The 26,470-nt window shown below is 45.5% G+C and overlaps 1 protein-coding gene across 2 annotated transcripts in view; it reads right to left on the bottom strand.

Annotated features, from left to right (window-relative positions):
- PAPLN (papilin, proteoglycan like sulfated glycoprotein) overlaps window positions 1–26,470 on the bottom strand; it is a 77,936-nt gene that overhangs the window by 16,660 nt on the left and 34,806 nt on the right. For both annotated transcript variants that reach the window (XM_075151996.1, XM_075151997.1), the window contains exons 3-15: window positions 15,239–15,354; window positions 13,798–13,858; window positions 13,409–13,511; window positions 12,342–12,472; window positions 11,874–11,997; window positions 11,043–11,123; window positions 9,642–9,814; window positions 8,984–9,107; window positions 7,735–7,861; window positions 4,271–4,478; window positions 2,342–2,518; window positions 879–1,035; window positions 157–243 (exon numbers count right to left, since the gene is read on the bottom strand). In XM_075151996.1, the coding sequence (XP_075008097.1) occupies window positions 157–243; window positions 879–1,035; window positions 2,342–2,518; window positions 4,271–4,478; window positions 7,735–7,861; window positions 8,984–9,107; window positions 9,642–9,814; window positions 11,043–11,123; window positions 11,874–11,997; window positions 12,342–12,472; window positions 13,409–13,511; window positions 13,798–13,858; window positions 15,239–15,354 (1,669 nt within the window). The remainder of the gene's footprint in view (window positions 1–156; window positions 244–878; window positions 1,036–2,341; window positions 2,519–4,270; window positions 4,479–7,734; window positions 7,862–8,983; window positions 9,108–9,641; window positions 9,815–11,042; window positions 11,124–11,873; window positions 11,998–12,341; window positions 12,473–13,408; window positions 13,512–13,797; window positions 13,859–15,238; window positions 15,355–26,470) is intronic.

Raw genomic sequence — 26,470 nt, 5'->3', positions numbered from 1 at the left:
TGTAAAAGAATCTACACTTTGTCCCTGGCTCCACAGATTTCTAGAAGCCCATGAAATGAACAGAAGAAATGAAGGAAAGGAGGAACCTTTCCCTTATTACACCCTATTTCAAGTCCACCATCACCAAAAACCCAAACTAACAAAATTCTTCCAAACCTTTGGCGGGGCTGTTTGGGTTGTAACGTGTCAGCAAGGACTGGCGAGTGACATCGTATCCCATAGTGTCCTGCATACTGGGGACCTCTGCAAAGAGAGACGTACGCAAAATAAGTGCAGTTAGTCCAGCCCTATGTTCTAATAATTGCAAATGCATCCAGGAGCCAACAGGAGATTAAAATTGATGAAAATGTTTCTCTTCTCCTGGAACAGCTGCTGAGCAGCAATTGGATTCAATTGGATTGTTAGCACAGCGACCTGCGATGGGCAGGCTGACAAAAGTCAGCATTTCAGCTCTGGCATGAAGACTAAACACAGACAGCAAGCAAAATCTTCCGAGCGGTTGTGCTTCCTTTATAGCTGGTCCACAGAGGGATGAGAGTTGGCTACAGTTTTTAGCTGCTGAGCCTGCCCAGGTTGCCATCCTTCTTGACTGGGAGGCCTGGGGTCAGTCTGCAGCACACACTGGGACAGAGCCATCACAGAATACTGAATTCAAAATGGACACACATCAATGTTGTTCTCAAGCCTGTGACATACATTTCAAACAGCACAGATACTGGGAATCTGAAGATGCCACGGTTATGTGCACAAAACATAAACGCACGGGATGGAGACAGGCAGGCAAGAAGCTGAGAACATAAGCTGGTGCAGAGCTGGGAATTTCTACTCCTAAACAACAGCATCTTAGGAAAAGCTAGGCGTGCAGCAATACCACTCACGCTGTGGCAGGTAGCAGGGCTGCATGTTGCAGCTACCCAGGGTGGCTGGTTTCTGTGGCTGGATGGCTTTGCATGTCTCAGGACTGTAGAATTTGGAGTCGCCGTCAGCGCAGATGACTTGGCGTGTCCGGATGCCTGAATTGCAGCTCTTCGAACACTTGGGCACAGAGACAAGGCAAGTGAGCAGGCAGCAGAGGCCGAGTGCAGAAACCCCACAGACCAGAAGTGTGGAACAGCTGCACGAGTAGCTGCAGGCTGAGCACAGCTTCCTCCACCAAGACAAAGCAAACAATACTTCAGCTGGATCCATCTGAACAATTAGAAAACCACTTTCAACCATTTTACCAAATGTTGCACCCAGCCCTGAAGCATTAGGTTTTGAGCCATGCTCAGCCTGTAACATCCAGATGAGCTGCTGTTACCCACAGCGTTGTGGCAAGGAGCTGGAGTGAATTGTTTCAGCCTGGCCTGAAGGCATCTCAATACCATGGCGATCCACCAGCTGTGAGAGGGTCAATTTTGAACTATGCATTCAAGAACAACGGTTTACGATGGGAAAGCGAACTGGTGGCTTTCTTGTAAGCAGCTAACCAGAGTTCCTCTCACTGGAAGCTGTGGATGAAGAGGGAGCAATGAGCAGCAGCTCAGGGGAGGGGAGAGGATGAGGTATCTGTGTAACCACCTGATCCTGGCAAGCTCTACAAACATTGGGAGAGTATTTCTCTCTCTTACTCAGATGCAGGTAGGAGCCCTTCTGATATCAGAAAGCCAGGGGCCAGGAAAGATCAGATTAAGGTACGCAACTTCTTTAGCTGTTATTAAAACTTGGCCCACATCTCATGAAGAACCAGATGTAATATGTTTTAACTCAGAACAAGCTGGTCTGGCTAGCACAGAAGGGAAAAAGTGTGTTTGGAAGTCACCTGATGCATTGGATCTACCCCTATCTCCTCCCCCCCGGCACTTTTCCCAGATTGAACACAGTCTGGCTCACTCCACAAAGACAAGACTAACCCAGCTGAAGCACAGTTTATCTGAACAATTACAAAAATGTACTTTAAACCATATCACCAAACGCTATGACCAGTCCTGAAGCCGGACCTCTAAGCCGTACTCAGCCAGAGAGCTGTTCTGCTATTCACAGCAATGGGGCGAAGAATTGGGAATAAGCAGCAAGGGTGGATTGTTTCAGCTTATTGGCTCCATTTTGCCACTGTCACTGAAACTATAATCCCCCCCTCAGAAGGATTTATTTTTGTAGCAGCTGCATACAAAGCAGGCAGCAGATTAACTGGAGCATTACTAGTGCCAGTTACAACGCAACCGTGAGCCAAGGGACTGGTAATGAAGCAGTACACGCTCCCAGCCCCAGCCAACGTGCAGACTGCACGGATCAAAGCTTGTTTGCGAGGAGCACAGCAATATAATCAGTTATTTCCGAACCATGAAAGTCCGATGCTCACCAGGCCCCAGTCTCCAACGTGCCAGGCAATTTCCTGGATGCAGTTCTCCTTGAGGCAGGGCTGGGTAGCTGATGGCTTTGGCTCCACGAGGCAAGCGAAGTCCTGAGTCTGAGAGCCCTGCTGCGTTCTGCAGGTGACGGTGCGGGTCTGGACCCCTTCCCCACAGCTGGCTGAGCACTGCAAAAAGGGGCCCAACAATTACAAGGAAGCACCTGGTTTCCACTTGCATTTCCAGGCTGTGCTCCCTAACATTAGGGCAGAGCACCATTTTGAGATTGCCAAAAACAACCAACCATCGTTAAAATCATCTTCTGGGATGGGAGGTAGCAGAGTAGTTGTTTATGCTGTAGAAGAGACAGCAAGGCATGGTGGATAGGGTCTGGCAGATCTGGAGCTCACTGGATGATTTTGGCCTAGTCATATAATTTCTCTTGATCTCTACCGAAGAAGACATGGAGAATGATTTTGGAAAAATATCAATACTGCAGAATACATTGAGAACAATAAATGGCAGGAAATACCTGGAACTCATGTTATTTATTCCTGATTAAAATCAGCTCAAGGTAAAGAATTCAAGGGAAGATAAAAAGATTAGGTTCTTGTACTGCTCATGCCTTCTGCCTGAAGGCCTCGTGCTCCATTTTTATGGTGTGGAGCTGTGACACAACTTCTGTACTAGTAACTAGTAATTTTCAACGCCCTCTTAAATTCACAGTGGTGTTTCCTGGAATCCCGCCTACTTCTCCATGAATTACCAAGGTCTCTTACAGAGAGCATTAACTTGGGGACAGTCTGAATTACTTTAGATGAGCTTCCCAGCTGAGCTTCAGCCACTCATTTACCAGAGTGACCTTTCATCTCTGAGAGTACACGAAACACAGTGGCTTTTGAGATCCCCAGAATGAATCACTTAGGAATCAGTTTGTAAGAACACGACACTTGGTGCCTTCCCCAAACAGTGCTCTTGCTCCGCAACCCTGAAGTCATCTCCGTATTCATACCTCACATCTCACAAGAGGGGGGAAAAAAGGGGGACTTTACCGTCTAGGTTATCAAAGCATCTTATGCTGCTGCACCACTCAGACAAAGTACCACCACCACAAGATCGTAAGTGAAATGTTGCAAGCATGCATGTATTTCTTTTAAAAGAGGAAAATTCAGTTGTGCTTTAGGGACTGAGTAGACACTACCTTTACTTTCTAAGCCCTTGGAACATAAGATGCCTTCTAAATGCCTGGCTGGCAGCACTGAGCACATACAGTTTGAATGGTTTCCTCTCCTGGAGATATAAATGCACACAGGCAGCAAAAATGCACCACACAGCTGTGTTTGGAGAAGCCCTGCACTGACACACAGCAAACAGCAGGTCACCAGTGTTTCAAGAGTATCTTGCTTACCGACCGTGTGATTTTAGTACTGCTGCCCAGGGCTAGTAATGCTGAGGCAGCAATATGCATGGAAATAAACAGCACAGGCAGGAGCCACAAGCTCCTGTTTTACAGAGGAGGGAGTGTTACTGCACACCATCGGCTGACGGACAGCAGCTCTCATGCCCGCCCTCCGCCTTCACCAGGCCTGACTTGGAAACTCAGCCAGTGCCAGGTCTGGTGGATCTGATAAAAATACAGGAGCGGGGAAAGGACTGGGAGACCAGAGAAGAGTGAACATGCAATGAGAGGAGCAGGGGTGCAGGGGCACGCACAGTTTTGAGGAACAGGGATGTGTTTATAGGAGTGCATAGCTGCTAGCTAGCTGCAGAACTTGTTTGGAGGACTGCAGGGACAAGTCCTATACCTCCGCACGCCACCTACCCAGGGACACACACCTTTTACAGTCCCAGAAAAGGAGCCTGGCTCTTTATCCCCAAGCTTTGGCAGATCCTCCTTCACTACGTGCCAAGAGGCAGTTGCCTCCCACACACAAACTCACCTCTGACCAGGGCCCTGTGCTCCAGGTCGCACACTGCCGCATGTTGCAGGGCTGACTGCTGCGAGGCTGCTGTGCGAAGGCCATGCACTCAGCGTTATCCACCACCCCTTGGGAGCTCTGACCGTCGAATGCCACGCAGTAAACGGAGCGAGTCTGGGTGCCCCCACCACAGGTAGCTGAGCAGGATCCCCACTCCCCCGTTTTCCACCTGCAGGTCACAGAATCAAGCAAACAAACAAACGTAAGTCCAGCTAAACTGCCCAGAGGCACAGGGGAGGTCAGTGCCGCGTCCCTGTTGTAATCAGACAGGGAAAATATCCCTTTGCAGAATAGAGCCAGAGGTGAGTTCCCATTTGACCAAGCGCTGCCCAGCTTAATTGGCAATGCAGAGCATGAGTCCCACTCCAGAGACAAATCCCCAACTACAAAACACTTGTTCCTCTGGAATTGCAGAGCTCTCCCAGAGGGGGAAGATTTTTCTCCATGGCTTTTGGTCTCTTGATGCCTATAAAAATGTCATGTGTGAATGGAACCACCAAAGGGAAAAAAAAAAAAAAAAAAAGGAAAACAATCCAGATCAGCTAAAAGAAAAGCAACCCACACCAGCCTAGCCACCCATTACACTCCAGCCATTATCAGAAACAGGAAAACCAAGCCAAGATCCCACTCTGCCTGCAAACCATGCCAGACACTCTCAGAAGTGCTTGTGAACTTTTTGCTGGCAGCCAGTAGAAAGTTGGTTTATTCCTCCCATTGGCCAAATTCTCTTAACAGCAGCACACACAAAAAAGCCCCAAAAACTTTAAATAGATTTTGTCCTGTGTTGCTGAAGCTGTGTCCTGGTTTTGTCTGGAATAGAGTTAATTTCCTTCCTAGTAGCTGGTACAGTGCTGTGTTTTGGATTTAGTGTGAGAAGAATGTTGATAACACACTGATGTTTTAGTTGTTGCTAAGTAGTGTTTACACTAAGTCAAGGCCGTTTCAGCTTCTCATGCTCTGCCGACTGAGAAGGCTGGAGATACACAAGAAGCTGGGAGGGGGCACAGCCAGGACCGCTGACCCAAACTGGCCAACGGGATATTCCATACCATATGACGTCATGCCCAGTATATAAACTAGGGGAAAGCTGGCCGGGGGGCCGCTGCTCAGGGACTGTCTGGGCATCGGTCAGTTGGCGGTGAGCAATTGTTTTTCATTTGCATCACTTGTCTTTCTTGGGTTTTACTTCTCTCTCTTTTTGTTATTTTCCTTTTCATTACATATCATCATTATTATTATAATATTTTTTTTCAATTATTAAACTGTTCTTATCTCAACCCATAAGTGTTCTCACTTTTACTCTTCCAATTTTCTCCCCATCCCACTGCGGGGGGAGTGAGTGAGCGGCTGTGTGGTGCTTAGTTGCCGGCTGGGGTTAAACCACGGAAATTATATATCCTTGCTAACGGAAGGGGGAACGTCCACAAAACAATCTGACTGTTTGGATGCTAAAATCCCTGCCCTTGTCCACTCCTGTGTCTCAGAGCTGCCCAGGTAGCGAGGAGCACAGCTTACGTGGCCTGGCTTCAGGGATAATGTGATGTTTCATTCCCGACTCCAGCATTTTTTCCCTTAGCCTTCCAGCTGCTTCCCTGCTCTGCCCTCACCACTCCTAAACTGAGTTTCAGCCAGCCAATTCATATTCACACCCTACCAGCAGACTCAGCCAAGAGAAGACATGTTTATCTCCTTAAGATACCCTTCTTTACTGTTAAAGGTGCAAATATGAGCCCAAAACTGAATGGCCTTTGCTATAAAATAAGATGTTCCCTTTGGAAAGGGAACAACTACAGCAAGTAGAAGCCACTTAGAGCGATGTGGTTGCAGGACTCAAAAAAAAAGTAATTGATCAAGATTTTTCCAGTGGGGATAAAAAAAAACCCAAAACAATTCTGTCTATTGTAAAGCAAGCTCACCTACAGCTTCCTTCAGTTGTGAGTCAAGACATCTTGTCTGACATTTATTTCAGTTCTTTTGTAAGACAAGGTCAACCATCAGGCTGGGACCCTCATCAGAGGGCAAAGAATTGCAAGTCCTAAGCTATTAGCAGTTTGCTGAAGGACAACTGTTTTGGTTTTGATTTTTTTTACTTCTCATACTTCAGTGTACATTGTAAGTATTGTATCTGTCACATCCTTGTACTCATCACAGTATAAAGGCACTTTTCTGCCTGCTGTAGGGCCCCTGCCAAAGAAAGAAGAGCTTTTAAGGAACTGAGGCTTTTGCTACGGCACTCTGGGATCCTGGCCAATGTTTCAGTCTCCCAATCCATCATGCTCTCTTTTCCTTTCTGTTCTTTTATTTATCTTGATAAACCAAACAAAAATCTTCTGGAACATCCCTTTCTCTCTCTACCCTGATTCCAGAGAAAAACAATTATCAGGATACGCAGCCAAAAGCTATGAAAAAACCTGTCCCCTCCTCAGTCCCGTAAGAGCCATGGGAGCATGCACAACCACCTAAGCAAAGCTGCCAGCCAGCTCCCTCCACCATCATTTTCATTGGCAAGAATCAAAAGCAAAGCACACCCCACTGCTACCACCAGTGCCAAAGAGGAAAGCCCCCACACACTTCAGTGGGCAACTAGGTGGTGGAGAGCAGAAGAGAGCAGCTGCCTTCCTGTGCTTTCTGTAACCTCCTTCTCCTCGTTACCTCTTCATCTGAGAGCTCCGTGCTCCACTGTGACTCCAGGCTTGCGGCAGATAGACGTAAGAAGTCCTTTATACACAGAACAAAGGATTTAAAGAACTTAAAGCAAGTAACTACAGGCTACCGTGTATTCAGAAATGCTCCCAGGTTTCCAAGTGTCCTCTCACCCACATCAGCACTCACACAGGCCTCCACTGCACCCATCAGATACACAGCGAGATACACAGTTAATGCTCTGGTTACAGCTCTGGATGCCCACATAAGAGCCAAGTGAAGCCAACTGCAAGGCTATATCAGCAAAGAAAAAGGTGGAAATGGTTGGGTAAAGGCGTCTGAAAATGCTGGAGAACAAAAAGATTCCAGGATTCAGCCTGTTCTAAGAGCAAGGACACTGGGAGTGCAGAAATGACATAAAATGACACCAGCTCTGACCCACTCCTCTGTTTTTGCTAGCTCCAGTTGAAGAGCACAAAAAAAAAAGAATCTATTTCCTATCTCCTACATGGGCTGGAAGACTATCTTCCACAATTACATGCTGGAAAGCAAATTTAATTAGTCTATAAAATGAACATAGGACATATCAAGTCTTGTACACACAGAAATGTTCATCACAGTGTTATCACCATCCTTTGTCTTTGGCTTTCTCTAAGAAGTGAAACATTTCCTTGGAGAGCACCATGCTGGTGGGAAGGAGTAGTGAGAGAGTCATTCTTTCTCCTGGCTCCAAAAGCACCTAAGGAAGAAGTCAGAGTCCAGAAGAGGAAAGGAAATCTTACCGTTTTGTCTGGGGACAGGTCTGACGGCCACATGTCCGGTTATTGTCTGGTTGTGGTTTATTCCTGCACATATAGTCTGGATAAATTTCATTGTCTATGGTACAAAACACCAAGCGGGATTGGAAACCTAAAGGAGAAGCAAGAGAGTATCCTGGTCAATGCAAGCCACCCAGGACTAGGTTTGAAATGCACTGGTGTTGGCAAGACAAGTTTCTAAGAGTCATGCAGAATCCACACCTGCCCCAGCCAAGCTGGAAAATTCAGGTGCAGTTCTTGGTCTGTCACTATATGCACAAATGATGCCTCCCCACAGTACGAGTCCACTCAAGGGAAGGGCAAGAGAGACAGAATAGTTGCGTGTAGCTGAGGGGCATTTTCCTTGTTATTGAGTGGACTGTGACTCACAAGGGAAGTGCCTTATCCATATATTGCTCATCAAGGAACCCTGCATGGTGTGTGCAGTATACAGCAGCAGAGCTGGGGGCCTGCTGTTAGACCCAGAAGGTCAGTCTTGTGAAGACTGGACACTGGAGAAAAAACTTGCAACTCTTCATGCTTCCTACAGGATAAGAGTGCTCAGCAAAGACAATATCAGCTCCAACAACCACAATATAGCAAAAGCTATTGAAATGGCTATCAGCACAGAAGTCCAAAAGAGGCTGATAGAAACTCTACATACTTTCAGCTGGAGGGGTTTTTTTGTTTGATAGGGTTTGGTGTTTGTTTGGTGTTTTGTTTTGTTTTTTTTAAAGCTTAAAAACCATAACTTTGCTCATGGAAGAATTTGTAAACTGAACATGATGTGACACCGCAGGAGATCTGACAGTCCCCCTGCAGAGAGGGAATCTTTCAGGCTATGGTAGAGTGGAATGATGCACCACATTTATGTAGACCAGGTCAGCTTGGAGAGGACCTCCCAAGTGGTTGAAAAGGCCTGAGAAGGACATAAAGAACTGAAGCAGAACATAAAACAAACGCTACCTATGAAGAGCCTCCACAATCCTAGTAACAAGTCTGAGGACTAGCACATGGAAAGCAAGACAGGACAAGGCATGGGACACAGTCCTGTTGTGACTCCATGTGTGACCCTCCCTTGACAAAACCTTAGCTGCCCCCTGTAGATACCTGTGCTGTCTCCCAGCAGGAGACTGCTGTGAAGCAGCTGCAGAGGGCAGCACACAGTCACACTGTCTTCAGGGTGTGGATATAAACCCCACACCAGCCCAGAGACCAGGTCCTGTCCCCTTACCTCCTCCACACTCGGAGCTGCACTCACTCCAGGAACCATAGCTCCAGCTGTATCCCGAGGGCTGTCCTTGCACGGGCAGGTAGTACTCATACTGTACCCCGGGGTTTGGCTCCTGGCTGATGAGCTGTGAAAGCATGGGATAGAGTCACGGAAATAACAGCAGCAGCACTTTTCCCCTGTGCAGCATTTCCCCACCATGTCCGAGAGTTCGAGCTGACCTGCTTCCCTCCCGCTCAAGGAGCACTTATTCTTTATGCTGCATTTTCTCCTCACCTTCCATGCTACTTTGGAGAGCATTATTTTTCAGAGAAGGGTGCATTCATCCCTCTCAGAGACAGAAGATCCAGCTGCTCCTGTAAAAGTACCCTCGCCTGGCCTGCAGCACGCTGTAACAAGCGGTGCCCTAGAGTCTGTCCTTGCCCCAACCCCACTTGGTGCTGATTCGACTCTCCCTTAAAGTCAGAGCCCAAGGGAATAGGCAGGAAGCCAACATCAAACCTTGCCCGGCTCCTTTCTGGGCAACAGAAGCAAAACCCCCTGGGGACCCCGTCACTTCTCCGATCTTCCCCATCCACATGCATTCCCTCTGCAGAAGGCGAGGGCTGCTACACAAAGCGAGGGAGCAAGAGCATCAGCAGGGGCAGGCACAGCCGCTTACCTCAATGACGAGGGGCTCTGTGGTGGGGCCCCGGGCATGGAGGAGCTCTGGGGCCAGATCACCCTCCGAGCCACGGTCATAGTGTACAACCGTGCTCGCTACATGCAGTGCTCGGCTGAAGTCAATTGTCCAGTGCCCGTTCAGATAGTACTCCCCTCGCACGTTCTTGACAGCTGGACAAACCCACGCGCCAGAGGAGAAAAGGCAGTAAATTAACACACCTATAACCTGACACCTGGCTCCAGATACCACAAGACAGGGCCTGCTCTAGACTTTCAGGGTATTGGCAATCCCCAGAGCTCTCAGCTCCGCCATTTGAACCCCAGGCCCTTTACATCAGTAACCCTTTAAGTATGGCAACAATCTAATATGGCAGCATCTACCAACACAGCATAAATTCACACAACGAAAGAGACCATAAGAACTCAGCAGGAGTGCTCCTATCTCCACTCAACACTGCGTCGCAGGTGTGGCAAAAAAATGAGACCATCATCCTCCAACGGTGCTGTTCCCCCTGTAACACTCTCTTGCCAGAAGCTGCTCCGCGTTCGGACAGTGGTTCTTGCCGGCTTTGCTGCAGACCAAGCACTTTTTTGCTGCACAACCAAATGCCTCCACTATATTCCAGCCCTGTCTCTGCATTTCCCACTGTCAGTCACGGAGGCACAGCCTACGTCAGCCTATGCCCCGCTTGCTGTTAAGATGTGGGATTCACACCCCACTGCCTCTACACCCCTATCCTGTTCATCAGACATTCTATTCAGAAGACAAAGACTTTGGTGCTGCATCCTCTTTTCTACAAAGGAAAACCACCAGACTGATTTCTCCAAAGCACTGGGTAATGAAAGAGTCAGAAAGCAGAAGAGTATTTGCTTTCTCCACTGGGATTTCCTCAGCCCTGCCCAGAAAGCTAGGTGAGGACATTTCCCCCTCCTTTTTGCCCTCTGCAGCATGACCAGAGTTTGAGGTTGTACAGACAAATACCCAAAAGGTATCTATGGGGAAAAGAAGCCCATCCCAAACTTTTGGGTGACAAGAAGAGTTAGGGTTTACATCCACCAAGCAAACAGCAGAACTCATAGCCAAATTTTGCTACATCAACAAGACTCCATGTAAGTTCCAGGCAGGAAGTCTGAATACGGTTCGGGTCTTTTTATTCCCCACTGAACAGGAAGATCACTACAGGAGAGAAAATGAGGTAAACCTGAAGGCCAGAGTTGAGCATCACTAACACTTCAAGGATACTCAATGTTCAGATCCTGATTTTCAGAGAGTTTTTCCCTCTGCCATATCAAGCCCTCAAGGTAAACATCCCAAAGCCCGGTATACCTGAAAACCAAATTTTAACGTAATGGCTGGAATCCAAATGGACTGAAACACAGGTTCTGACATCAGTCTTACCCAGAAAGTTCCTGCTGGGCATAACCTCCTTAATTTGGATGCTTGTGGCTCCCACAGGGATGATGAAGATTTGATTGTACCCTGAAAAAAAGGGGATTATTCAATATCCGTCTGTGGATGCCACACAGTCACTTTTCTGTGCCAAAGATGCTCCTGGTTTTATTGGTGCCTGAACAACAGGATGAGCTTTTTGATGGCGGCTTGAAGCATTTCAGCTGTCACTTTACCCGCATTCTAAATAGCTTCACCCAAAATTATCCACAGGTCAGTCCATGTGTAAAAAGTTCCAACTACACCTCAGAAAAGTGAGCACGGGGGTCAGTGTAATGTCCATTTTTTAAATTTTAAAATCTTTAGAATTTCAGAAAGTATCATATTGGAGCTCAACATAGAGAGATTTGATCACAAGTGCAGTTGTTATCTTGAAATGACTCAAAATTGGCCAAATGCAGAAGATGCAGTCCCATTTCTAGCCTTGTCCCAAGGGGGACAGTCTTATGAAGGAGGTATATAACTGTATTTAAATGGTACATATACAGCACCTGCTGGAGACCGAGCAGGGAAAGACACCAGCAGCATGGCAAGTACATCCGTCAGTACTGAGACTAAGGAAGAAATTCGCAGGATAAGGCCATCAATACAATACATACTCTAATGCTAAAGCAGCTAAAGAGCCACATGCCATACAGACATTTCAAGTGGACATCCAAGCCTGCCTACAACAATCCCAGTGTCTCCGGGAGCAGGTGTCTCCACCAGCCCTTGCAGGAGCTTGAGTTTAGGTTTAACCCTCCCCTTCTCACCTGCCCAAACTACCTAGATCATTTGTACCTTTGGGGAGGCTGGGCACATCGAAAGTGCCCTTCACACCATAGCAGGTGCTGCCATCTCCTCCACACTGCAGGCACTTGTCCTCCTTCTTGGCAGATTCCAGCATGTTATCACAGCCAACGGCCTGTCAGAGCACAGGAGCATTGACATGAATAAACCGTAATGACAGAGGAAAGAAAGAAAAAATGGCCAAATGCTGGACTGATCTAACGAGAAAGCCTGAATCTAGGGAGTCTGGGAAGTCAGGATAGGGCAGGGAAGGAGTTGTCAGAGAAAGGACAGAGTTGGTGTCTTCTATTCCACACTCAGAGACAGATAGATAAATGCGGTCCACATGCTCCTCAGCACCTTGGAAACTCAATGACTCTCCTTTTCTGGTGCTATTATGACAGGCCAAGTAGAACAAAGGGAAGCAAAGAAAGACTAACAGTCACAATGGTAAATGAAGGACGCAACAAGATGACTAACCTGACAAGCTCCCTCTACACAGATGTCCCGCTTGCCAGGTTCACAGGTAGTCCCATCTACCACTGCTTCCTTGTGCCTGTAGTAGAAGTTTTCTCCCTTGGGAATACAGTTTAACTCACACTTATTAGGCGCTGGTAGGAGAGAAAAAAGAAACATTATATAGTATGGCTAATAGCTTGATAATGCATCAGGAGCCGGGTTTTAGATCACAGGAGCAGAAACAGAGGGGTGGACTGACATTAAATGGCAGATATTGAAGAAATTTCTGGGTCACAAACTGCTAAGGGCTGGAAAAATACCCTGGTAAAGCCTCACTGTATGCAAAAAGCCTCATTTCCTCGGGCACCTTGGCTGGCCAGTGGTAGAGGGGGGATGTTGGGCCAGGTGAATGTTTGGTTATTCCTCAGTAGGACTGTTCTTATGCTCCCTTGGAGTACAAGGCTTTCTAGAATGAGAACAAGTGCTGGTACAGAACACAAGGGAGCTGTTACCTTAACAGCCAACAAACAAAATTTTAAATCCATCTTGAAATCCCTCGTAATTTGTTAAGCCACTGTGAATGACAACATATCAAAGCTCAGAGCAAGGACCTCTGATTCCTACACCTGCCTTCTGAGCTGGTTCCTCAGGAAAGCATGGGCCAATTGAAAGAGATGTCATATTTTCTGAAGCACCCATTAATTATATGCATTTGTTTCTCCCGTGCCCTGCTAACATTCTTCTGCCAATATTGAAAAATACAGCAGAGCTTCTGCTTCTCTAATACTTTAGGACCTAGCTGCAACCAGTTCCAGCTTTCTTGAGCAATGTTTCTGAAAGAATGGCTGTTATAAGAGACAACTATGTATTGCTGCAATGGGAGCTGCCTCTTGGCCCGTGCATCCAGTGTCTTCGTGAGAGCAATGCTTTGCTGCTGGCAAAAAGACTTTTTCCATGTCACCCCCTGCCCCCCCACTCCAGCTAAGGAAGTACCCTACGAGGATACTACAGTCAAAAACATTACAGTCACTTCAAAACATACTGTTGATAGTTAGGGATGGAGTGTAACCCTACACGTTTATCATTACCTCCATAATATGGAAGCCACTTGTATTTCTTTCCTTGGAATTCTGTCCCATCAAACTCTGCACATTGCTCTGCCCGGAAATCCTGGGAACCTTCCGGGCAGCTCTGTTTGGAGGAGAAAATGTTTGTATTGGGCCATTATAAAAAGGAGGAAAATTAAGTGTACAACAAAAAACCGGTTTTTATTTCTTATTGCCCCCATATAAAATCCGGGGCATAAATTCAATATGCTTTTGAAGGGGTACTGTTAACGAACCACATTCACCAGCAATGCCAGAGACAAAGAAACTAATAATGACATACTACTTCTGAACAAGAATGATGTTTGTCTTGGGAAAAGGAGCAACAGGCAAGCAAAAACAAAAAACAGAGCACAAGCAGAGCACTGTACCTGAATGTTGCATGACCGATAGCTTCGAGTTGGTCCAACACAACTGGAAGCAGCTTCTGTCCTGAAATACAGAAAACCAACATAAAGCGCTCTGAAGAATACACACACAAAAAATCACCTCATAGCAGACATTACAAATCACCTTCACATCGAGCATATCGCCCTCACACAGTTTCCTGAAACAGCAAAATAACTAAAAGGTACTTCTTTTCCACTAAAGCAAGCTGGCATCTTCTAGTGTCATTTTCTGCTATGGTTTGTGTTCTGGCATGAATGAGACATACACCATGAATGACTGCAGTATAGATCTTCAGGGTCATGTTTCAACTAAATAATGGAAGCGGAGCTTTTAGTCCTTTGTCCACCAGCAAACAGTCGAGGTGTCCATACCAGAACCAGAAACACATTATGAGCAGCAGGAGGGTAGTGGCCAATTTAGAATAGGTATGCACACCATCTATCATGCTGTTTACGTGCACACTAGGCCCATTAGTAAGAAGAGCTAAACATGCCTATGGAAAGTGTGCAACAGCCTCATTCCAGTCAAATGACTCCAGCTGAGAATTACGGAGAGTAACGGTTACGGAGGAAATTGATTTGAAAAGCCAACCAATGTCTAACATCTCAGCATTCCTAAAACAGAGAGACAGGCTCCCAGGGATTCTGGCAGGTGTCTACCATAACACACAGGTCTATACCATAACGGGCAGCCTTCAAAAGAGACCTTTCTTTAATTCTCAGTGGGAAGAGGCAGTGCTCCATAACTCTGGATTCTTCTATTAAAAAAAGCCCTCTCATTTCTCTAAACACAAAGAGGCTGTTTTTTTCAGGATATTATTGAGAGTCTGGCTTTTTTTTTTTCTTCTTTTTTTTTCTTTTCTTTGTTTTTATCCACAACAGGATCTCTCAGGTCCATCATTCCCAACAGGTGCAGTCCCAGTCATCATCCTCACCGCATCTAACCCAGCTGCAAATGAGATGGCACAGCATTACCACTGCTTGAGCCAACTCCACTCTTCTGTTTCTTCTGGGGCAATTTACCTTCCTGGGAATCATAAGCCTGAGAAAATCTTGGCACAGTCACTGGCTCTCGGGAGAGAAACCTACTGCTCTGGACTGTTCTCCCTCTCCCCAGACCTGCCACACGAGACCTGATTGAACAGCTGCTGCCATACCAATCACCTCCTCGCACAGCCTCAGATCTCACTCTCAGGGAAACTATTGTGCTCTAGCAAAGGAGCCAAAGCAAAGACGTGTTGAAAAGAGCGCTATTCAAAACAGCAGTGAAGCTGAGGATCATCTCAAAGTGGACTCAGGTGACTTATTCCCCTGAAATCAAACACTAGGTTGTTTTTGTTCTGGATGTATATTGGAATATATGTGCAGGAGCTCGGTAACAGAAAAACGTATTTAAATAAAGAAGAAGGAGGTTAGCCTTCACCTTTGGGAATAGCAGCGCCGTTGCCGAAAGCTGACTCCACCGCCACAGCTCCGACTGCACTTGCCCCATTCACCCCAGCTCCCCCAGACATCAATCTGCCGTTTCATCCGGGGGCCCTGTAAATAAAAAACCCCACAGAGATATCAAACGGACATGGCAACACAGGAAAAAAGCAGTGAAAATGAAGCAGAGCTCCTGTGTGTTCTCTTGCAAAAGAGACTGTCTTGCTGGGCTGTATTCCTGGTATGAAAAGTGGCAGAGAATAATACATCAGAAATGTCAAGCCTCTAATATCTAGGAGTATTAGCTTCCTGAAGCCATATAGCACATCCAGCTTTATAATCTCCCTTAAACTGTTACTGTTTGTCTATTCACAGAATCTCAGCACTTTTGAATAACCATCTGAAAGAGGATAACATCTCCCTCTCAGCAAGGCAGCAGAGGCAAATCATTACTTCAGGGACTATGAGCACTGTCACTCCACACCAGATCAATAGAGCCACTTAATCCCAAATCCTTGGCTCCAAGCCAGATACTTAAAAGAAATAAAGGAAGCAGCAAGGAAACCCCCACAACACACTTTTTACTGCAATAAAATTCCATACATGGACATTTTTCCCCCTACCCAACTGTGTCCAATGATGAGGTCAAAGTCTGGGCCATCATTAGCTACGCCTTAATTAATTTTGTGTTTAGAAAGTCTGAATGGATACCGACATTAAGAGAAATAAGCAGGATAATACAGACAAGAAGTTACAAGCGCAATGGAACCAGACAAAATACATTGTCTTAGAAGTACATGAAATAACGTATTTTCAGGAAAAAAGGGCCTGCTGCAGCTGATGGGATTCACGTACAGCAGGACATGGGGGTTTAGCGGGAAGAATAGCAATACCCCGAGAAAGAAAAAAAGAATAACTGCAAGATGCAACAGGATTAATTCCGCTTGAGAAAAGAAGGTAAATGCAGGGTTACACAGGGAGTGACACTGTAAAAACCAGGTTCTCTGTGCAGCTGCACCTGTAGGGCAGTTATGTATGTATTATACAACTGAGAAGGTAATGAATACCATTTGGGCACTTGGACATTTCAGGTAGTGAAGAGTGGGCAGGCAGAGAAACAAAAGGTAAAAAATTACTGAGATGTAATCCAATTCCCTTCCACACACACGGTATCCCACCAAATCTACACAACCTCTGGGTCTGGGTCCCAATCTATCCTCTAGTTTCACCCAGCCCCTTTTGACTTGAACACGGCACCCCACGTTCCCATCCTCTACGTTTCCTTGCTCGTGCTCTGCTTCCATTCCTTCCTGTTGTCCCTCCTGCATCCTCATGTAAGCTACTCCCTGATCACCCAGCTAGTAAGTGTCATCCTAAGGGTTTTCCGCTGGAGTGGAGGAACATCCTAGAAATGGAGGATTTCACCATAGCAGGGATATTAACCCTACTCAGCAAGTACTTTCCAGCCACCCAGGTCACTTTCCAAGGCCTACAGAGAAGGCACAAGCTCCTCGCTTTAAGAGCATAATTTTCACGTCCGTTAACTGATAACTGCTTTTACATAAGACATCCAGGTCTCTGCTAGAAGTAGGAGCTAGCCTAATAAATTATCCAGTGAATCCAACTCAGGCAGGATGCATAGGTTAATCCTCCCTTGTCATTTAAACAGTTTTTGTAATTTTCTAAACATACTCCCTGCCTGACCGTATGTCCCTGAGTTACAGTCTTGTTTCTCTCTTTCACCGTCTTTTAAGGAATAACTCCCTGCTGCTGGCAGAGCAACAATCAGAGATATTAGCCAATGATACGTATGCACTTACTACCAAATTACCCACAACTATCTAGCTGCAGAGTCACCCCAAATTCTTCCTGCCTATTACCTATATTGCTCTAATGTGAAACACTTTCTTCCTAGCCCATGCTATTTGATTTCCTTCACACAAGTTTTGTGCAATTCTTTCTAATACCAAGCAAAATCCTTCAGGACAAGTTTTCTGGTTCAGACTAACTCTGTTTGCCTTCACCCTGCTCACTCAATGGCACTACCCAGGTTACAGCCACTTCTACATACCTTCTCTCTGCCAAGTCAACATCTCCCTGACCCCTTGCCAAACCCCTCTCCCATTCTTCCATTCCAGATATTGAGCTCAGTGTTTGTCTTCTGCATTCTCATTTGCCTTTCCGGGAGCAATCCCATCAATAGAGTTTTAGCTTTCAGCAAGGCATCTTATTTTCCCAAGTTTTTCTTTCAGACACCTAATTCCTGCCCCTGTAATCCCTCCTCCCTTACTCTCAAAAGAGTGAAACATGCTACCACTCTGTTTCTCTGCAGCCTTATTCCTCTGTATCAACTGACTGATTTAGGAGCAGTATTAGCTCACCCTGGAAACAAGGATCCTTTCAGTAAGCATAAGGGAGAAAACATGTAGATAAAAATCCGAAGGAAGAGCATTTGAAAGTCAGATTACTGGAAGGCAATTAGGACAGAAAGCCTTTCCCTGACACACACACCAACCTGATAAATATTCCAATATCCCTCCTCCAGAAGTAGCGTTCTTTATTCCTTCTATAGAGAGTAAAATCTGCAGGGGCTCTGTTGTAAGGTTTATGCATCCGCAGAGTGCAGGAACAATAATTTTCTCAGTATCGCTCCATTTATGTATACCCCAAAAGGAACATCAGCCAGACGAATCCTCCCAAAGCTGTACAACGTTAGAGAAACATTTTAAGAGAGGCCAAACTCCAACATTCAGAAATCTGTGCACAGCTTTCATTACTTCAGTAACTGCATGCATGTGTATGCAGGCAAATATAAAGCTGCATATTTATAACAAATAAGAAATCTATTATTATATAATCTGATAACAAGATGTTTTTAGATGCTATCAGCTAGTTTCTGTTCCAAAAGCCTCTTTCTGCTCTCTTCAGACTCTGGAATGCTTTTATCTGTTGTCAGCCAGGACGACTAAATCCCAGTCCCTCCTGGGCCCCAGAACTAAAAATCTACAGACTTCATTGCTGTGACCAATTCACTCAGCTCCATTTCCCCCCCTTGCTTCAGCCTACCACGCATACAAGAATGCAGTTCCTTCATCTGCAATAGGTATATATTTTAATGTTTCAGGAAAAGCCAGAGAAAGCATACAACCTTCTTACTTGACTTCTAAAAACTCCAGAATGGACAGTCAGTTAATGCCCAACTGCTCTGTCTAGTTTTATTGCCTGTTAAGACAACAGAAATGCATACCTTCTGGGGATACTGGTGATGCACGTGACCCTGGCACCACATGCTCTCAGTGCTCATTGGTAAACAGGCTGCTGTGGTATAAAAGTTTAGAAGGCAAATGATTTCATTTTTACGAACACTGCATTGCTTTCATCAATTCCTAGACAGATGCATTGCTGATGTAGTTGCAACATCTGTTGTTATCAGGCCAACTGTATCTGATACAACTGGCAAGTAAAAAAGCTACGCCTCTGAGTCACTAGAGCTCCAGACTTTGCCTTTAAAGACAATTCCAGTATGCATCAGACACAAACAAAAGAATTCTGGAAAAGGGCCCGAGATAGCATAATATGTACACCATATAATATTTATTTTTATATATGAAATATGCACTGAAAGAGGAGTTATGAATGGGACTCGACTCAGAAAATGTTGGCAGTATGTAGGAACACTTTAAAAAGGGTCCTTGAAAGACTTCTCAGTCAGTCCGATGAGACGGATAGGAAACTTGCATGGGAAGAGGACTGTGCTTCCCAGACAGATGCATTGCAGGCACGCAGTGATCCACCAAGTCCATATAACCAAATGTGGACTAGCAGTTCAGCATGAATAATTCCCTAGTGCCTTGTTGCAACTCAAATGCAACTCAAATACTAGCAAGCTATCAAAACAAACATCAATTTACTATGCAGTCCAAAGCGAGCAGTGAAGGTCTGCAGTCACAGGTCCAAACAACATAAATCCCAGCCAAGTTCTTACCTCTAGTGTTTCCCTTACTCCTTGGGCACCTTTGAGGGCCTAGGGATAGTCAACCTGAATTATTCTGTGATCTTTGTGCTGCCTTTCCAGACTGATAAGCAGCAACAAAACATTACGTTACACCACTACAACAGTCGCTGCTCAAAGCACATGGTTACTGATATCCACACTATGCCCGAGAGGTTTTGGACAATGCTAGTGCTTGCTTTTAGCTCAGCAAGTCACGTACCTTTAGTCCATTGAGCTGCAACTGAAGCATCTTTTTGGACACTGAAAAGTTTTTACTGTGATTTCTTGAGCTGCATCACATAGTTACTAGACTCCATTCAGATCTGATACAAATCTTGGTGCCAACACTGAGGACATGGTGGGAAATCCTTGACATTGGAAGTTGACTACAAAGCCCTGTACAATTGTTACCCGCTGAAAATAGGTATCACTGTCAATGATGAGTAATGTGAGGTTGATTCTCCAGGTGTCACTGTTATTTTATGCAGCATTTCCATGGCTTAAAACTATAGTGAAAATCAGACTCTCTTTAACCTTTCTTAGTATTTCTCAAATAACACAATGTCTTTCTATTTGATAAATATCTGCTTTCTGGGATTTACAATTTCTGACATAAGGTTAATGTTTATTTTGACACACCCCTGAACTGTAGCCCCATTGATGAAACATATATGAAAGAAGGGTGAAAACCAAACACTTTACAAAAGAAAGTTATCACCACAGTCATTTATTCTGTAATGGTTTCATTGCCAAAGTCTCGGCAAGTAAGAAGTCTCTAGTGAAAAATGCAGCTTTGCTAAGTTTGAATTATAATTGCTTAGAGAAAAGTTAATTGCTTAGAGAAAAGTTAATAAGGGGGGGGAAGAAAACTGTCGAGGTGCCCCGAGGGCTGGCTGCTCCCTGTGGGCTGGGGGCCAGCAGCACGGGGCTCTCCGGGGCGGCTGGGCAAGCCAGGGAGCAGAGCAGGCTGGGGGCAGCCCCAGCCCCGGGAATTGGGCACCTCTGGCCAAAGCCAGGCCAGGACGTGGGACCGCAGGTGGGCCTGGCCCGCCAGGGCCCATGGCCGGGCAGGGCAGGGCAGTGGGGAGCTGGAGACCAGCCTTGCTGCAGCATTGCTGGGGCAGGGGCTGACAGCCCCGGGCGGCTGCAGTGGGGTCCTGGGCCGCGGGCAGGGTGCGGTGAGGCCAGTCGAGGTCAGTAAAGCCCAGCAGTGCCGTCAGGGCCCTGACAAAAACAACCCACGTGGAGCGTATTCTTAGACCATGTGCTTTTCAGGACATGAACCGTTTCCTTCTCCTTTCTATACCCAGATAGACCCACCCAGTACTACATGATGATCACCTATAATGCTTCCATATAGCTAAGCCCTGCAAGACATGTGGCATTCAACACTCGCACTTAATTGAAAGGGAGCTGAAAACATTCAGTGTATCTCACATTTATAATGTAGATAGATGCTACTATTCCAATAGATGGATTTTCAAGATAAATCCACCTGCAAGCGGCTATGCTATTAGCCGAAAATGCAACAAAAAATAAGTGACTGAATCAGACCCACATCAGCAAAGCATTTTTTATAATTCTGTCTTAACCGCTGATCTTGGCTCAGACACAGCAGGCTGGCAAAGAGCTTTGAAGGTGAAGAATGCCAAGTACCATTTTTATGAATAATGAATAAGCAATCAAATAATTGCATTGTAGCAAAACTAGAAAAACAAGAATGAAGGTGAACAAGATGGTGATAGCAGGAAGCGAAACACAAAATGGTACAGAAGAAGAGAGTACCTTATTAAGACGAACTGTGTAACAAAGAGGAGGAAAAACCCCAAGGCTTCATTAGTTTTAATGGCTTGTGGTTTTTATACTCACCACGTATATCTCCTTTCATTCCCCTCTACCACCCTAGCCATGGTTTGTTAGCATATCCCCTCTAACAAATCCACTAAAATCCATCCTTTCCCTTACATCTTCAGTTCTCCAAAACACTTCAGGTTCTCCCTACATCACTTAACCCACTCCCTCATTGTTCCCAGGTCTTTTCCATGTTCCCTGTGTTCACCTGCCCCCAGCACTCCTCACACTTCTGCCTCTTTACAGGCTGTCCCACCATATACCTGGCTCCTTCCACATCCCCTGCTCTCCTGCCAGCCGGGCAGGGCACGGTGCATGCCCCACCTGCTGCAGAACCGGGTACGTGCTGCCCCACGGGACTGTGCTGGCTTGCTGGAGAGCGGGCAGAGCAGACAAGTTACTTTCCAGAAACTTTGGGTGGCCTGGAGCTGACTAGGGTATAAAAAGAGCTCTCTAAAAAGATACAGCCATTGCAGGGAAGTCAAATTAATTCTTGGAATCCTTGTGGAAGAAACTGGGGTCATTCAGAAAACTCCACAAAGAAGGGGATTGTGAGAAAACTTTATGACCCTAAACTTATTTGGAAAAGTGGACAAAACACACAGTATGAAGTCACCAGAAGTTGTTTATCCAAGGGAGCTAACAGGAACTCAAGGTTGAAATGGATAAACTGTTACATACTAGCAGACAACCCTCTCAGCTAAAACCACTTTGGCATCTCATTATTGGAAAGTGGAAAATCTGATACCAGTTTACAAAAGGACCCCAGGGAAACCCAAGGAGCTGTACATAGTGTAAAACATAGTGTAAAACCGACGCCTGCTGATAAATTAGTAGAAATTATAACAAAGAACAAAATTAGCAGGCACCTGCATAACTTTGGGAAAAAGTCAACAAGGCTTTTTTAAAGGCAAATCCTTCTAAGACTGTTGCAGTTCTTTGAGATTCACAAACACGTCAACAAGGGTAACCTGTCAGATACATTCAGATTTGCAAAAAGCTTTCAACAAAATCCTTCACCTAAAGCTTTGAAAGAAGCTAAGCAGCCAGAAGGAAAGTCCTTGCATGGATGATGAGCATGTGGCCCAAAGATAAAAACAAAGGTAGGAGTGAAATCTCCATCCACTGCAAGAACTGACGTTAGCAGCAGAATTCCGTAAGGAACCTGAACTGCGCAATACATTTATAAGTTACACCAAAAACACAGAAGTAACGAAGGCAGCTGATGAGACCAACTGCAAAGAACCATGGAAGGACATTATAGCATAAGTGACTTGTCACTAAAATGACAGTTGAGATTTCATGTAGGTAACTTAAGTGATACACAGGAGAAAACACAAATATCCTATCCTAACAAATAAAATTATTACATATGACCTGATCTTTACCACTCAAGAGCAGGATCTTGGTTTTATGATAGAAATGCTGTGATGTTAGAAGTCTACATGGCTTCAAGGAGACGCTGACCAAATTCAGGGAAGAGAAATAGAGATGTCTCCAGCTCAAGGAGTTCATAAACTACAAATGACTGGAGACTGGAAATGTATTGGGGGAAATTGTACTTACTTACCAATCTTTTTATAGTTTTTTCTAGACATGTGTTTGTGACATAGCTGGAGATAGCGTATAGGGCAAAATGAACTGGTCCTACCCAGTAGAATTATTCTTGTGCAGTTTTTCTACCTTTCCCTCAATAGGAACATTAATAAAATCTCCTTCTCTTTCTCCCTCCTCACAGTAATTTTCCCTGTTTCTATATGACCTTATGAGGTTCTTCTGCACCTTCTGCCCTTTCTATCAGATCTGGTTAAGGGGTTTAGAAGTTTAGTCAATAGATCAACAGTGTTTAAACAATAACAACGTTCGTATCTTCAGAAGAACTTAAAAACAGCATTTTAACCTAGAAATGCAGACCCATAGAAAGCAATACTGTCCAGATGAAATGTATTTGAATATGATTTTCAGCCAAGCCTCAGACCAGCCTTCACTTTAAGCACACCTGCAGTACAATCTAGGAGTAAATATTGGACATGATCTAACTATCAGCTAATGCCTACAGATCGTAACAGATTAAATAAAACTCTTCCCCTGATGAGCAGCTTTTCCTTGAAATAGTCCCATGGTACGGGCAGATAAGACATTTCCAATCTGGAAAGAAGGAATGCCAGATGCAAAAATTTGCCAACATGAAATCACACTTGTAAAAAAGAAATTGAGGCAGAGAGAAATCTGACAAATGTCATGTTTACTAAACATAAAACAACCCCAAAGCATACAATACACACACACACAATCACGCCAAATACATGGACTCAACAATAATAGAAGAGTTATTCACATGGAAAACCTTCAGAATGTATTTCCTCTAAATCACCAGAAGCACTGTTCTATCAGCAGTAGCTGATGGACAGGGCTCAGGCAGTTTTACTTTTACATCATTCCATCCTTCTCTGAAAACACAGGAGAAGTCATGACAAAAACACTTGAACCTTTCCATTATTGCCACTGTTCACAACCTTCCTAGAAGCAACGACAGGATGGCCTGAAATCGCACCAGACTCTTCTGTCTCAGTTCTGCATTAGCAGCTAGGGTATAAGATGGAGAGACACCCATATATAAGATGGAGAGACATATTTGTTTTCAGTTTGTATAGCCCCTAAACACAACTCCTCCTGACCAGCTGTAGTTTCTAGTACTACCACAGTGCAAACAATGAAGCAGCTACAAGTAATGGGTGACCTCCTTTTCCAGATCCTTCAAAGCCTGATGAAAAGGGACAGATGCCGCAGGTGCTGCATGGTAAGACCCTCTCCATATTCTAGCAGGAAAGAAGGGAAGAAGAGTCTAGAGGGTCCCACCAAGGATGGAGCACTGGGCAGGAAATTCTCAGCAGCCAGTGGCTTTGACAAGCAGGAGTCTTGCTCCTTAATGCTGCCTGCCATGTCTGGCAGATAAACCAGCGGCTCTCAGACTGCGAGCAGAGAGAAGATGTAGGCAATAGCCTCAGCTGCTCTTGAAGTCTCAACCCTGTCAACATTTCTGCCCTTATTCTGCTTGCTGCTTCCCCTAGCCTAACAATCAATAAAGTAAAACCAAGTTCAGCTACTCCACTCCAAAAGGAGGAGAAGAGATGAAAACCAGCAGGCATCAATCTACACCCTTTAATCACAAGCAGACATGAATCCCTGTAGACCCATCTCCATCCTTGTGTAAGCCTGCAGTTCACACATTTATAGCTGTACTCCCATTAGCACATCAGTCTGCGTCTTTGCAAGTTCATGCTTTCCTGCTTCTGGGACAAAAGGTGTCCAATCGTTGTTTGCATCAGTGGACAGGATGCATCTAAGAGGCGAGCTGTTCATTCTGGAATAAAACCCACACATGCTAATCTGTGCCTTTTTTGCTATTTTTAGTTCTCCCACCACCACCCTCTTCTTCCTGGGGTACACACTGTTCACTGTATAGCTGGAGGTGACCCTCCTTTCGACCTATGTGCTGCTATACTGGCAGCTCATTTGATACCAAAATCGAAACAATTGCTGCTGTCTCAGCTGCAAGGCTGCTCTGGATCTAGTATTTAGCACGGTGTGCTGGTTTTGGCTGGGGTAGAGTTAATTTTCTTCACAGTAGCTGGTATGGGGCTATGTTTCGGATTTGTGCTGGAAACAGTGTTGATAACAGAGGGATGTTTTCGTTACTGCTGAGCAGTGCTTACACACAGTTAAGGCCTTTTCTGCTCCTCACCCCACCCCACCAGCGAGGAGGCTGGGGGTGCACAAGAAGCTGGGAGGGGACACGGCTGGGACAGCTGACCCCAACTGACCAAAGGGATATTCCATACCATATGACGTCATGCTCAGCATATAAAGCTGGGGGAAGGAAGAAGGGGGGGATGTTTGGAGTGATGGCGTTTGTCTTCCCAAGTAACCGTTAGTGTGATGGATTCCTGCTTTCCTGGAGGTGGCTGAACACCTGCCTGCCGATGGGAAGTGGTGAATGAATTCCTTGTTTTGCTTTGCTTGCGTGTGCGGCTTTTGCTTTCCCTATTAAACTGTCTTTATCTCAGCCCACGAGTTTTCTCACTTTTACCCTTCCGATTTTCTCCCCCATCCCACCGGGGGGGAGTGAGCGAGTGGCTGCGTGGGGCTTAGTTACTGGCTGGGGTTAAACCACGACATACAGTTAAAGTGACAGAGCCTCAATTTCTTAAAGATATGCTGCCATACATTAAAGGAAGTGTTTCTCCTTCAGTGTGGGGAAATGCACCATGCCACCTGACAATCTCTTATACCTCTGCCACTGGGAATTACAGAAGAACAGCACAGGGAAGAGACCTTTAATCCATGTCACATAGCGTTGAAAAGTTATTTTTCAATAAGCCTGCCATCTCAGGTGAAGCCCTAAAGGAGTGGAGAATGGTGTAGAACAGCAAGCAATTCTCCAACTTATTTTCCCACCATTCAGTATTCCCTGCCTTAGTTTTCAGTCTCACCCTCCCCTTCCCTTCCTTTCTCCCACCACATATGTACAAAATATGCATTTATAGAGCAGGGCTACCACTCCTCTTCTGCAGCAGTGAAACAGAGGCATGCAGGCACTGCTTTTCCAGAGCTGTCCCACCTCTGGGAGTTCAGGCAGCTCCACTACTCTTCTGGTGCATAGCCTGATCTAGCACAGACTTGAGTTGCCATCGCTACAACCAGTCCTGCCAGCTCCAGCTCTCACAAGCTGACCGTCTCTTGCTATGGTTCAGCCTACTTGCATTAGCATCTGGTAAGGAATGGCCCATATGAAACGAACACCATTTCTCTCTTCCCTCCCAGAAAAAAAATGGAGAATTACCACAGCAGAGTGCCTCAGTGCTGCTGGATCTTCCTGCTTCCTCACGGCTTGGACAGATCCAGCATGTCAGGGAAACTGAAATTAAGTGGTGGCCAAGCAAAACCTTCTCCCTTCATTCAGCATGCCTTCAAGAGGAGCGACTGATTGCATGCAGGGGACGGAGTCTAATACTACAGAGAAAGGTCAGCCTTCACAGTTGCAGGGTGTTTCAGTCATTTCCCTTCCAAAAAATCACCAGGTTGGAGATAGGCAGGTGAACAGATGAACTGAATATAGTATATTCCATTTCTGGTTCTTTTAAAATACAGCACCATCTTCTATTAGATGCGAGATAGCAAGATCTCATTTAAGCATATTTCCATCTGTAAGATGGGAAATCTATGACGACTAAAAACCTCTGCTTGATTTCTGGCCTCTCAGCCCTGATTTTCAGAAAAGGCATTTGCAAGCACTTGCAAATGCTGAATCTGGGAACAGAAATTCATAATCAAACTAGAGATTAAAAGTTATGGACTCATTAATTTTAATGGCATATTTATAAT

Source organism: Calonectris borealis, chromosome 5, assembly GCF_964195595.1.
Source record: "Calonectris borealis chromosome 5, bCalBor7.hap1.2, whole genome shotgun sequence".
Taxonomy (NCBI): domain Eukaryota; kingdom Metazoa; phylum Chordata; class Aves; order Procellariiformes; family Procellariidae; genus Calonectris; species Calonectris borealis.
Note: the sequence above shows the minus strand (reverse complement) of the source record. Positions and strands in the feature narration are given on the sequence as shown.